The 12,652-nt window shown below is 41.5% G+C and overlaps 1 protein-coding gene across 2 annotated transcripts in view; it reads left to right on the top strand.

Annotated features, from left to right (window-relative positions):
* The first annotated feature begins 2,900 nt into the window (after nucleotides 1–2,900).
* Nucleotides 2,901–12,652, top strand: part of HPS3 (Hermansky-Pudlak syndrome 3) — a 46,391-nt gene continuing 36,639 nt past the window's right edge. The window contains exon 1 of one of the 2 annotated variants that reach the window (XM_011972787.1): nucleotides 2,901–3,254. In XM_011972787.1, the coding sequence (XP_011828177.1) occupies nucleotides 3,038–3,254 (217 nt within the window). In that variant the 5' untranslated portion in view covers nucleotides 2,901–3,037. The remainder of the gene's footprint in view (nucleotides 3,255–12,652) is intronic. The other variant, XM_011972789.1, reaches the window with a different exon arrangement.

Raw genomic sequence — 12,652 nt, 5'->3', positions numbered from 1 at the left:
AACTGCTCTGTCTGAAGGCTAAGGGCTGGACACCTCAATGCTGGCATTTGATTTCCCCAAGTGCCTTGGGCTTCTCTGACCGTCGTGATGGTGTTGTTTAGAGATGCAGAAACCACTTCATCCATTGCTCTGAGAGAGTCATGTTCTATTCTTCCGGAAGCATGCTTATAACACCAACCTAATTTTTAAAAAGTCTTTCAAAGGCCCCTTTTTTAAGAAGCAAAAATAATGGAGCCACCTATGCAAATAGTGGTCAGCTACCTTTTGGGAATTCCTATACACTTTCCTTGTTTGATTTTTGTGACTTTTCCAGAAAGAACTTTGAGGAAATATAGAAATAAATGAGAAGTAAATGGCGTTTTTTGAGTGACTTTCTCAACACGTCTTCTAAGATCAATGCAGATATCCCGAGGCACCTCAGAGATGCGATAGGGAATCAGTGCTCCAGAGATCCAGAATCCTTCTTTTCTAGGCTGGTTGAGTAGAGCTCTTTGTCCATGTTGTTGCAGAACCATTTTTGTAGCCATCCCCAGCAGTGCTGTCACCCAGAAGAAACTGGGGGGAGCTTTTTACCCATATAGTATCCTAAATCTCCCCAGCAAATACAGCTTGAAGAAGTTCTAGGGCCAGGTGCAGTGGCTCATGCCTGTAATCCTAGCACTTTGGGAGGCTGAGGCAAGAGTATCGCTTGAGTCCAGGAGTTCAAGATCAGCGTGGGTAATATAGTAAGACCCTATCTCTTCAAAAAAATTTAAAAATTAGCCAGGCATGGTAGTATGTGCCTATGGTCCCCGCTAATCTGCAGGCTGAGATGGAAGGATTGCTTGAACCCAGGTGGTCAAGGCTACAGTGAGTCAAGATCACACCACTGCACTCCAGTCTGGGTGACAGGCGAAACCCCATCTCTTTAAAAAAAGAGAGAGGAAGGAAGGAAGGAGGGAGGGAGGGATGTTCTCAAGACAACCTTTTTCAACAGAGTGCTACCCTAAGTGCATGTGCTATGGGCTAAATTTTGTCTTGCCCCCAAATTCATATGTTGAAGCTGTAACCTCCAATACCTCAGAATGTGACTGTATATAGCCATAGGGCCTTTAAGAAATAAGATTAAATAAGATCATAAGGGTGGGTCCTAATCTAATATGGCTAGTATATTTATAAGACGAGGGAGAGACACCAGGGATGCAGGCACATGGAGGAAAGACCATATGAGCACATAATAAAAAGGTAGTCATCTTCAAGCCAAGGAGAGGGGCTTCAGGAGAAACCAGACCTGCTGACATCTTGAACTTCTAGCCTCCAGACCTGTGAAAATGAAATGTCTATTGTGTAAGCCACCCAGTCTGTGGTATTTTGTTATGGCAGCCCTTGCAAACAGATACAACCTCCCATAAGGAATTGATGGTGTGCCATTGCTGCCCCTGCATTCGTAACAGGAATGCAAGTGGGCAGCTCCTGCTCACAGCTCCTGACAAATGTGGAAACCAGACACATGCCCCACCTTCCCTTGGGTAGCATGTCTCTTCCCAAAGAATTTTAGATGAGTCAGGTGCAGTGACTATACTAAGGAAGAAGACACTATCTCTAGGAAGGACTGGGGTTCCAGGCTTTGAGCAAGTCTCACTTCTTTATCCAAAATAGATATTCTTTTTATGCAGGTGAGATTACATTAAAGTCAGTATCAGTCTTCATTAGGAGGAAATTGAATTAGGAGAATTAAGTCTTGAAGGAGAAAATTAAGCCAAAAAGAATAATATGGCAGATATTTGTAGAAAGGAACCTTTTTTACTATTGATTGTGATATTTGCTCTCAAGTGTTGTATCTAGAACAAATAACTGGTGGACTATTAGTCTGGTTGTTTTCCACAGAAGCTTTCTGTGACTTTTTGCAGCCTTAGTTCCTGACCTGACCTACCTCCATGTCTACTTCTCTGCCTCACTGAGTTTGAAGAATCTGTTGTCTCCCATTACTTAGAGATACTTTATTCATCTGAAGGGCCTAGGAAAGGGAGGCAAGTTTAACTGCAATCCAATTGCATCTGATTTACAAATTCTTGAAATAAAGGGCTCAAGAGGATGATTGAACTGGAAACTGACTAAAGAAAATTTTGCACTTTCATTTATGTCCCTGTGTGCCTAAACAAAACAGCATCCCTCAATCCATGCTAACACATACATTTTCTAGGTGAATTGGAAAAAGTTATACTACTTGTTTCATCTAAATCTCTTTTTAAAAAAGGGAAAGCGTTGCGATCGTTAACTCCACGTTGAGATGTCAGGAATGGATCATTTACTACATAGTTTTAGGAGCACTGGACTGAAAGCCAGGGGATTTCCCTCCTAGTTCTTCCATCCTCTGGGGTTCAAACTAGTCTTTTGTCAAATGCCTACAAGATGAAATCCATGAATTCTTTCATTAAACAAATATCTTTTTGCCAAGCACGTTCAAGGCGTTGCTCTTTCCTGCTAAACTATTCTAGAATTTCCACTATTTTTTAGCAACTCTTCAGAGTGTTTAGCCCCGAGTTGCACCCCATTTCAGTTTTTGCAACCCCATCCTCCAGAAGCTCTGGGGCTACTGAAGAGACATGAATAACGCTCCTGAAAGTAAGTACAAAATGTTACAAGATAGATGATGAATTGTCAGAACGTATTCAAAAATCAAAACATCTCGCCTGGCCCGAAGCAGTAAAAGACGAAAGGCAGGACCCAGCGGTCCCCGCACCCACCAGCCACTGAGCGTAGAGCGGTGGCGCGCTCTGGGCGGCGGAGTACGAGGCGTGGAGACCGAAAGCACCGCAACGCGTGTGCGCGGGCCAGACGGGCGTGGGCCAGACGGGCGTGACCGCTTTCCCGAAGCCCGCCACGCCCAGCGGCTGCCCCTTTAAGTAGCTTAGCCGCGGGCGGGGCCGGCTGGCGTTCACGTGACTCGGCGTCGCCGGCTCGCTCACGGAAGTGGTCTTACCTTCGCGTTCGGCCGGGGGTCTCCGGGCGCCCTGCGGGGCGGGCAGGCTGGGCCATCCAGCAGCTGGAGGTCGGGATGGTGCAGCTGTACAACCTTCACCCGTTCGGGTCACAGCAGGTGGTGCCCTGCAAGCTAGAGCCGGAGCGGTTCTGCGGCGGGGGGCGTGACGCGCTTTTCGTGGCGGCGGGCTGCAAGGTGGAGGCTTTCGCGGTGGCGGGCCAGGAGCTGTGCCAGCCGCGGTGCGCCTTCTCCACGCTGGGTCGGGTGCTGCGCCTGGCCTACAGCGAGGCGGGTGAGTAATCCGGAGAGCCAGGGGCCGCCTGGGGCCCGGCTTGGGGCCTCCTCGCTAGCGGACCGAGCGTCCGTGCTGCAGCTCTAGCTGGGGATGGGACTTCTTGCTTTCCGGAACTTGCCGGATGGTCTCCCTGGGTCTGGCATCTGATTGCTTGAAGTCGCATTGAGCTATGCGGTTGTCGCGGCAAGCATAGGTATGAGCTTGCTTCTGTCGGGGCGGAGACGCTGATATCTCCTCTTCGTTTTGGGTCTCCGCAGAAAGGCCTCTGGCTGGATTCCACTCATTTCGGATACTTAAGCAAACAACAACAAAAGACTCTTTAGTGCAAAGATTTCAAAGACTTACCCCCCGCCCAAAAAAAAAAGTAGGAGTAAGGAGACTGGTACTGTATCCTGAACCTCCAAGTACTCCCAGCTTTAACAATTATTCCAACTCACGGCCAGTCCTTTCACATCTGTACCTCCATCCACTTCCGGTCGGTTTTTGAAAGCTCACATTATGTGTTGATTTTTAAATCTGTGTAAATAGAACTCAAGTCTTAGATTGCGCCCCTTCTCTTCTCTTAACCAGCTGTGGCCGGGCGCAGTGGCTCACGCCTGTAATCCCAGCACTTTGGGAGGCCGAGGCGGGCGGATCACGAGGTCAGGAGTTCGGCCAGCCTGGCCAATTTAGTGAAACCCCGTCTTTACTGAAAATACAAAAATTAGCCGGGCGTGGTGGTGGGAGCCTGTAGTTTCAGCTACTGGGGAGGCTGAGGCAGGAGAATCGCTAGAACCGGGAAGGCGGAGGTTGCAGTGAGCGGAGATTGCGCCCTTAGACTCCAGTGTAGGCGACAGAGCGAGACTCCGTCTCAAACGAACAAAAACAAAACAGTTGTAAGAGCAGCCATTACTCTTTCCCACCAGAAATGTAAAGCAATGCCAAGGAAATACTGTGTGGGTGAATCCTATTTTAGAAAAATCCAACATTTAAAACTAGATCCCTTTTAGGTCACAGAAGAATTTACCATAGAATTCCTTTAATACACTTACCTTCGATTCATACTTTACAAGATGGGTGTAAAGTTCGATATTTACGGTGCAAAAGCTGGTGGCTGTGGTATTAATGAAGCGGAGAGCTTGAACCTGGAAGATTGGAGATGTCTCTAATCCCTACCCTGCAGCTGGTTCGGTGTGAGTTTATAGAAACCGTGGGGTCTGAATTTATGTTAAAAAAAAAAAAAGTTGAATTAATAGATTAGTGATATCCAGACACTGAGATTTTGTGTTAGTGATATCCAGACACTGGGATTTTGTGGCTCAATTAAAAACTGTGGGGTTACCATACATAGCATCTGACTGCTTATTTTGTCAAGACATATACAGGCATACCTTATTTTTTTTGCATTTCACTTTGTTGTACTTTGCAGATACTGCGTTTTCTTTTTGGTTGTTGTTTGTTTGTTTTTTGTTTTTTTTACCAATTGAAAGTTTGTGGCAACCCTGTGTGGAGCAAATCTGCCAGTTCCATTTTTCACACTGCATGTGCTCGCTACATGTCTCTGAGTCACATTTTGGTAATTCTTGGCAGTATTTCAAACTTTATCATTATTATTATATCTGTTATGGTGATCAGCGATCTTTGATGTTACTATTGTAATAGTTTTGGGGTGCCATGAACCGTGCCCATATGAGATAGTGAACTTAATTGACATGTGTTGTGTGTGTTCTGATTACTGCTCTGATAGTCTCTGCCTCCTCAGGCTGCCCTATTCCCTGAACAACAATATTGAAATCAGGCCAATTAATAACCCTACAATGTCTTCTAAGTGTTCAAGTGACACTTGGATGTCTCTCACTTTAAATTAAAAGCTAGAATGATTAAGCTTAGTGAGGAAGGCAGGCATGTCAGAAGCTGAGATAGGCTGCACGGTAGGCCTCTTGCACCAAACACTTAGCCAAGTTGTGACTGCAAAGCAAAAGTTCTTGAAATTAAATGTGTTACTCTAGTGAACACAAATGATTAGAAAGCCTTATTGCTGTTGGGAAAAAAACTTTGAGTGCTCTAGATAGAAGATCAAGCCAGCCAAAATACTCCCTTAAGCCCAGGCTTAATACAGAGCAAGGCCCTCTGTTCAATTCTGTGAAGGCTGAGAGAGGTGAGAAGCTGCAGAAGAAAAGTTTAAAGCTAGCAGAGTTCAGCTCATGAGGTTTAAGGAAAGAAGCTGTCTCCATAATATAAAAGTGCAAGGTGAAGCAGCAAGTGATGATGTAGAATCTGCAGCAAGTTATCCAGAAGTCTAGAAGATCCAGCTAAGATGATTTTATGGAGGCAGCTGTTCTAAACAACAGATTTTCAATGTAGACAAAACAGTCTTAAATTGGAAGAATATGCCATCTAGGAGTTTCTTGGCTAGAGAGGAGAAGATAATGCCTGGCTTCAAAGAACAGGCTGACTCTTGTTAGGGAGTGATGCAGCTGGTGACTAAATTGAGGCCAGTGCTCATTTACCATTCTGAAAATCATAGAGCCCTTTTAAAAATTATGCTAAATCTACTCTTCCTGTGCTTTAGAAATGAAACAAGCCTGGGTAACAGCACAGCTGTTACAGCATTGTTTAAGCCCACTGTTTTGATCTGCTCAGAAAACAGTATTCTTTTCGAAAGATTACTGCACATTGACAATGCACCTAGTCCTTCAAGACCTCTGACGGAGACGTAGAAGGAGATTGATGTTGTTTTCATGCCTGCTAATACAGCATCCATTCTGCAGCCCATGGATTAAGTAGTAATTTTGACTTTCAAGTCTCATTAAAGAAATACATTTGGTAAGGCTATAACTGCCACAGATAGTGATTCTTCTGATGGAACTGGGCAAAATAAATTGAAAACCGTCTGGAAAGAATTCCCCCATTCTAGACGTCATTAAAAACATTCAGGGTTCATGGAAGGAGGTCAGATACCAACATTAACAAGAGTTTGGAAGTAGTCGATTCCAACCCTCATGGATGACTTTGAAAGGCTCAAGACTTAGGTGGATGAAATAACAGTAGATGTAGTGGAAATAGCAAGAAAGCTAGAATTAGAAGTGGAGCCTGAAGATGTGATGGAATTCCTGCAGTCTTATGATCAAACTTGAATGGATGAGGAGTTGCTTCTTATGGATAAACAAAGAAAGTGGTTTCTTGAGATGGAATCTGTTTCTATTGAGGATGCTGTGAACATTGTTGAAATGACAGCAAAGGATTTAGAATATTCCATAAACTTAGTTGATAAAGTAGTGACAAGGTTTGAAAAGACTGACTCCAATTTTGAAGTTCTACTGTGGGTAAAATGCTGTCAAATAGCATTGCATGCTACAGAGAAACCTTTTGCGAAAGGAAGAGTCATTTGATGGAGCAAACTTAATTGTTGTTTTTTTATTTTATTTTATTATTTTTTTTTGAGACAGAGCTTCGCTCTTGTTACCCAGGCTGGAGTGCAATGGTGTGATCTCGGCTCACTACAACCTCTACCTCCCGGGTTCAAGCAATTCCCAGCCTCAGCCCTACAAGTAGCTGGGATTACAGGCATACACCACCATGCCCGGCGAATTTTATATTTTTAGTAGAGATGGGGTTTCTCCACGGTTGGTCAGGCTGGTCTTGAACTCCCGACCTCAGGTGATCCACCCACCTCGGCCTCCCAAAGTGCTGGGATTACAGGTGTGAGCCACTGTGCACAGCCCATTGTTGTCTTATTTTAAGGATTTGCCACAGCCACCCCAGCCTCTGGTGACCACCGCCCTGATCAGTCAGCAGCCATCAGCATCGGGGCAAGACCGTTCACTAGCAAAAAGATTATGTCTCATTAAAGGCTTGGATGATCGTTAGCATTTTTTAGTGATAAAGTATTTTTAGTTAAGGTATCTACATTGCTTTGTTTTTTTTTTTGTTTGTTTTTTTTTTTAAGATGTAATGCAATTTCATACCTAATAGACTATAATCTAGTACAAAATAACTTTTTTTATGTACTGGGAGGCCAAAAAATTTATGTGACTCTTTTTATTGTGTTACTTGCTTTATTGCAGTGGTCTGGAAACAGTCCTCCAATATCTCTGGGATATGCCTGTGTTTTTTTTAAAAAAATGAAAAGGCTTACTATTTATTGTCATTATTTATAAAAGAAAAAACACTTAGCATCAAACATTGGATATCTTTAGCTTTGTGAGCAACTTACTCTGCTGTCATTGGTTTTTTTGTTTTTGTTTTTGTTTTTGTTTTTGCCTAATGACAACATCAACAGGCCTGCACTGGGCCACGGACCTGTTTGAAAACCTCTCATTAACTCTTTAAGTTCCCTTTTAGCAGGAATACTCCAATTTTGGTATTTCTTATAAAATCTGTCTTTAATGGTCAGACCTGTTACAACATTGGTAGTTTTCTCTACGCCACCCCTTTTAAGGCATAACAGTTCTCACTTTCAAGAGGTCTATTGAGTAACAAACTCACCACTTTCAACTTTTTTGTATGTGTGTGTGTGTGTGTGTGAGAGAGAGAGAGAGAGAGAAAGACAGAGACAAGCATACACACAGACAGATAGTATGTTTACATGATTTACTTCCTTCTTCCACGTGGATGTTTATTTTAGAATTTGGAGTGACAGGTATTATGTAAACTTCTAGCTTTCTTGCCTGTCGGATCCTTGGATGGCCACTACCTATGCATACCAATCACTTGGGGAGTTTTTAAAAATCCCCATGCCTGGGCCACACCCTCAGAGATAACAGTAGTAGTTTCCCTGGAGTAAGGCCAGCACTGGGGTAAGTCAGATATTTAATCAGGATTGAGAACCACTGACCTAGAACAGTACTGACTACAAGAGGCCATGAGTAGTATTGTAACCTCATTAACGAGGCCTTGAAGAATAAATATGTTTTTATAATCCAGTTGGCTGCCTTAAAGCAAGTTCAAGAGTCATGTGGGATGGAATTAGCATCACGGGTCATGTGGCTCAAGGATAAGTTTCAGTCTACAGCTTGAACTTCAACCCCCTGGGTACAGCTCCTATTAATCTACCCGTAAAGGAACATAAATAGGGCTGACTCTGGCTATGATGGTATCCAGATAACTTGTTTTCCACTTCACAGCGTTTCCCTTTTGGCCCCTTCCTTCAATTCACAATAACTGGGACATGAGGATTTCTGCTTAATGCCCAGCGTCCTCCTCTGTAGCAAGTCTCCTCATCAAAAATGGAAAGAATCTTACATCAGTCATCTATATTTACTAAAAATGCTTTTCAGGTCTCTACTCAAGCAGAAAACATTTTCAGGTTAAAAAAAATCTCAAATTAGCTGAAAGTTGTTTTTAAAATAAAATTTGGGGGTATTAGGGATAAAGTAGGTAGAAATTTTGAAGGATGGGGGCCCCTGACATCATCATCAGTAAGGGAAAATAAATTTAGGCTCTGTGTGTGGTACAGTTTGGCCGTGTCCCCACCTACAGTCTCATCTTGAACTGTAATCCCCATAACCCCCACGTGTCAAGGGCGGGACCAGGTGGAGGTAATTGGATCATGGGGGCAGTTTCCCCCATGCTGTTCTCCTGATAGTGAGTTCTCATGAGATCTGATGGTTTTTAAATATCTGGCATTTCCCCTACTCACACTTATTTTCTGTCCTGCCACCCTGTGAAGAGGTGTCTTCCACCATGATTATAAGTTTCCTGAGGTCCCCCCAGCCATGCAGAACTGTGAGTCAATTAAACCTTTTTTCTTTATTACCCAGTCTCAGGTATTTGCTTATAGCAGTAGTGTGAAAATAGACTAATACAGTGTGTAAAGCAAAGAAGAGTGGGGGAGACCTGAGAACTCCCCACTCCTGAAAAAACACCTGGTGGCCAGCGTCAAGTGCTGTGTGGGGATCATTGGTGGTAGACACTTGTTTATGGGGTATCTAGGGGTGGTGGGGCATGGAGGACACAGACCACAAGGCTGGCCATTAGCTTTGTGTAGGGCCAATGTGCTGGCCAATGCCTGGCCATTAGCACAAGTGTACTAAACCAGCCCCAGCCCATCTACCCTCCCACAAGCCCTACTTTCTCTCAGTTTTCCTGAAGTCTTAAAACATATTTAGATGCCTTATAAATTATTTCTGCCTTGTGATACAATTTTGTCATAGGAGTACAACCTTTAATCTGGTGTTACTGTTAGTCATGTTTGTGATCTTGCTACATAAAAGGGAAAGCTTATTTTTAAAAATCAGTAACTCTAAGCTCAAGAGTAAAAATGAGAATGATTTTTCAATGTACTTAATAAAGACAGAAGCTGAGCCTGGGCTACATAGTGAAACCCTGTTTCTACATATGTGTGTGTGTTTGTGTGTGTATATATATACACACACACGTATATGTATATATACATTTTATATATATATAATGTGTGTGTGTACATGTCATTTAAAGACATATATATACACACACACACACAAATTAGCCAAGTGTGGTGGGTCACACCTGTAGTTCCAGCTACTTGGGAGGCTGAGGTGGAAGGATCACTTGAGTTCTGGAGATGGAGGTTGCAGTGAACCAAGACAACTTGGGCAACAGAGCAAGACACTTAAATTTTAAAAAGGTAAAATGAGGCACCGCACACATAATGCTTAAAAAAATTTAGTTCCCTTCTCTTGTAAAGGGTTATAGCCTCCACAGACTCCTGTAGACTTGTATTTCCCTTCTATCAGTTGGGGAAACAGCATTGTTGGGCAAAGAACATAAACTTTTGAGCTAACCAGATCTAGGTTTGAGTCCCAGTTTCCTAATTTGTTCATTGTGTTGCCTTGGGCAAGTTACTTTGCTTGTCTGTGCTTCAGATTCCTGATGTATAAAATGAGGAGGGAGATATATATCTTGAAGGGCTGTTGTGAGAATTAATTGAAGGAACTCTAAAGCTCTGATCATAAGGACTGTCAGGTAGGCACATTTAGCAAGTGCTGGATCATCATTTAAAGACCAGGTCATTAATCTGAAAACACACAACACAACATGGACACTATCTACAATTTGCAGACTATAAACACTAGTTAATATATGAATTTTATAGAAGAAATGGGCATGTATTTATAGGTATATGAATAAAAAGGTTGTATTGTAATTAAGTATTCTTAGTTTTAAAATTTATTTACTAACTTGAATATGATACCAAAAGTATAGGCAACAGAAGAAAAATAGGTAAACTGGACTTTATCAAAATTAATGACTGTTGTATATCAAAAAACTTATCAACAGATTGAAAAGACAACATGGAATGGGAGAAAATATTTCCAAATCATATATCATAAGGGATTAATATCTAGAATATATATAATAAAGAACTCTGACAACTCACCAACAACCAAAAAAACTTGATTAAAAAATGGGCTAAGGACTTGAATAGACATTTCTCCAAAGAAGAAAATACATAAACAGCAAAAACATGAAAAGATGCTCAACATCCAAACCACGGTGAGATAGCACCTTACACCATTAGGATGCCTGTTATTAAAAAAAAAAAAAAAAAAAAAAAACAGAAATTAGCATGTGTTGGGGAGAATGTGGAGAAATTGGAGCCCTTATGCGTTGCTGGTAGGAATGTAAAATAACACAGCCTATGTGGAAAACAGTATGGCAGTTTCTCAAAACATTAAACATAGAATTACCATATGATCCAGCAATTCCACTTCTGGGTATATGCCCAAAAGAATTGAAAGCAGGGACTTGAATGAATACATGCATACCAGTGTTTGTAGCAAAATTATTCACAAGAGCCAGAAGGTGGAAATAGTCCAAGGATCCATTGACAGGTAAATAAGTAAATAAAATATATTGTATGAACATACAATAGAGTATTATTTGGCCTTAAAAGCAATGAAATTCTGATGCATGCCACAACCTGGATAAATCTTGGAGAAGTTATGCTAAGTGAATTCAAGCCCGATACAAAAGGAAAAATACTATATGGTTAAACTTACATGAGGTACCTAGAGTAGTCAAATTCCTAGAGATAGTATAATGGTGGTGTCGCCCTGGGGGGAGAGAGAGAGGAATAGGGAATTATTGTTTAATCGGTGCAGAGTTTTTTAGTAGATGAAAAAGCTGTAGAGATGGATGGTAGTGATGGTTGCACAACAATGAGAAGATACCAGTGCCACTGATCTGTAGACTTAAAAATGGTGAAAATGTACATTTTATGTTGTGTGTATTGTACTACAATAAAAAAATGTTTCATTTATTTACTGGGGGAATTTTAGAAAGATGGAGGCCTCAACTTCATCCCAACTCTGTCCAAACTGCTTCCCTGGAAAAGTGAGCAAACTTAGGGCAGCTACAGGATCCCTTTAGGCATTCTACGATCTCCAGAGAAAGAACAGGTTCAGGCTTCATCTCTGTGGCATAAAAAGAACCATCATCAGGAGAAAGCTTGCTCCCTCTAGAAGGCAGGATCATTTTGGAGGAGGGAGCCTGGTCAGCCCAGTGAATGTCTGCAGAAAGGGGCAGCACCTGCTTGCTTGCCTCATAAGTACATGGGAAGTCAGTGTAATGGCAGCATTTCAATTTCAATTCATTGGAAAAAGGCCAATTTGCTTAATAGTGTTAATTATATAGAGTCTACATTTGGAAAAAGTGAAATTAGATCGTCTGACTTATCCCCTTCTTTACCCACAAAATTCTAAAGATTAAAAATGTATATTTTCTAAACCTTCACTAAAATAGAAGAAAATATAGGAGCATATTTATGTAATTTGGAGGACATGGATGGGAACTCAGAAGGCAAGGAGGAAAAGATACATATAGTACTAAATAAAAAGGGTATAGTAAAAGATGCCATCAGCAAAGTCAAAATCAGACAATAGACTATCTAAAACCATTTACTATTTATAGACAACAAAAGGTTTATATCCCTTCTAAGTAGAGAGCTACAGTGTCATTATAAGAAAAACAAATGAACAACTTAATATAAATTGGACATTATGCAGAAGAGAAGCTATACGTGGCTGATAAACACAGGAAAAGATGGCCAGCTTTATAAAAAGGTCTTGTAAATGTAAGTTATAATAGCCATGAGAGTCCATGTTTCTCCCATTGTGTAGAGTCAGTGCTAGAGAGGATGTGGGGAAACAGGTTAGTTTAAGCAGTGCTGCTGGCGACATGAATTTCTATTATCTAATTGATAGTAATTGGGCAATATTGAAATTTAAAATGCTTATGGCCTTTGGCCCAACATATCTCACTTTTGGGAATCTGTACCATTACAATAAATCCCCCAGGAAATATATAGATATAAGCCTATGTATTACTATGAAACATAGTAAAAAAAAAAAAAAAAAAAAACAACAAACCCTGGAAATACATTTGAATGCTTATCAGTAAGGGAATTATTGAATAAATTATGCATATTTATATAT

The sequence above is a fragment of the Mandrillus leucophaeus genome, unplaced genomic scaffold (assembly GCF_000951045.1).
Source record: "Mandrillus leucophaeus isolate KB7577 unplaced genomic scaffold, Mleu.le_1.0 Scaffold130, whole genome shotgun sequence".
Classification (NCBI taxonomy): Eukaryota; Metazoa; Chordata; class Mammalia; order Primates; family Cercopithecidae; genus Mandrillus; species Mandrillus leucophaeus.
The sequence above is the reverse complement of the archived record's forward strand: the minus strand, read 5'-3'. Positions and strand labels throughout refer to the sequence as shown.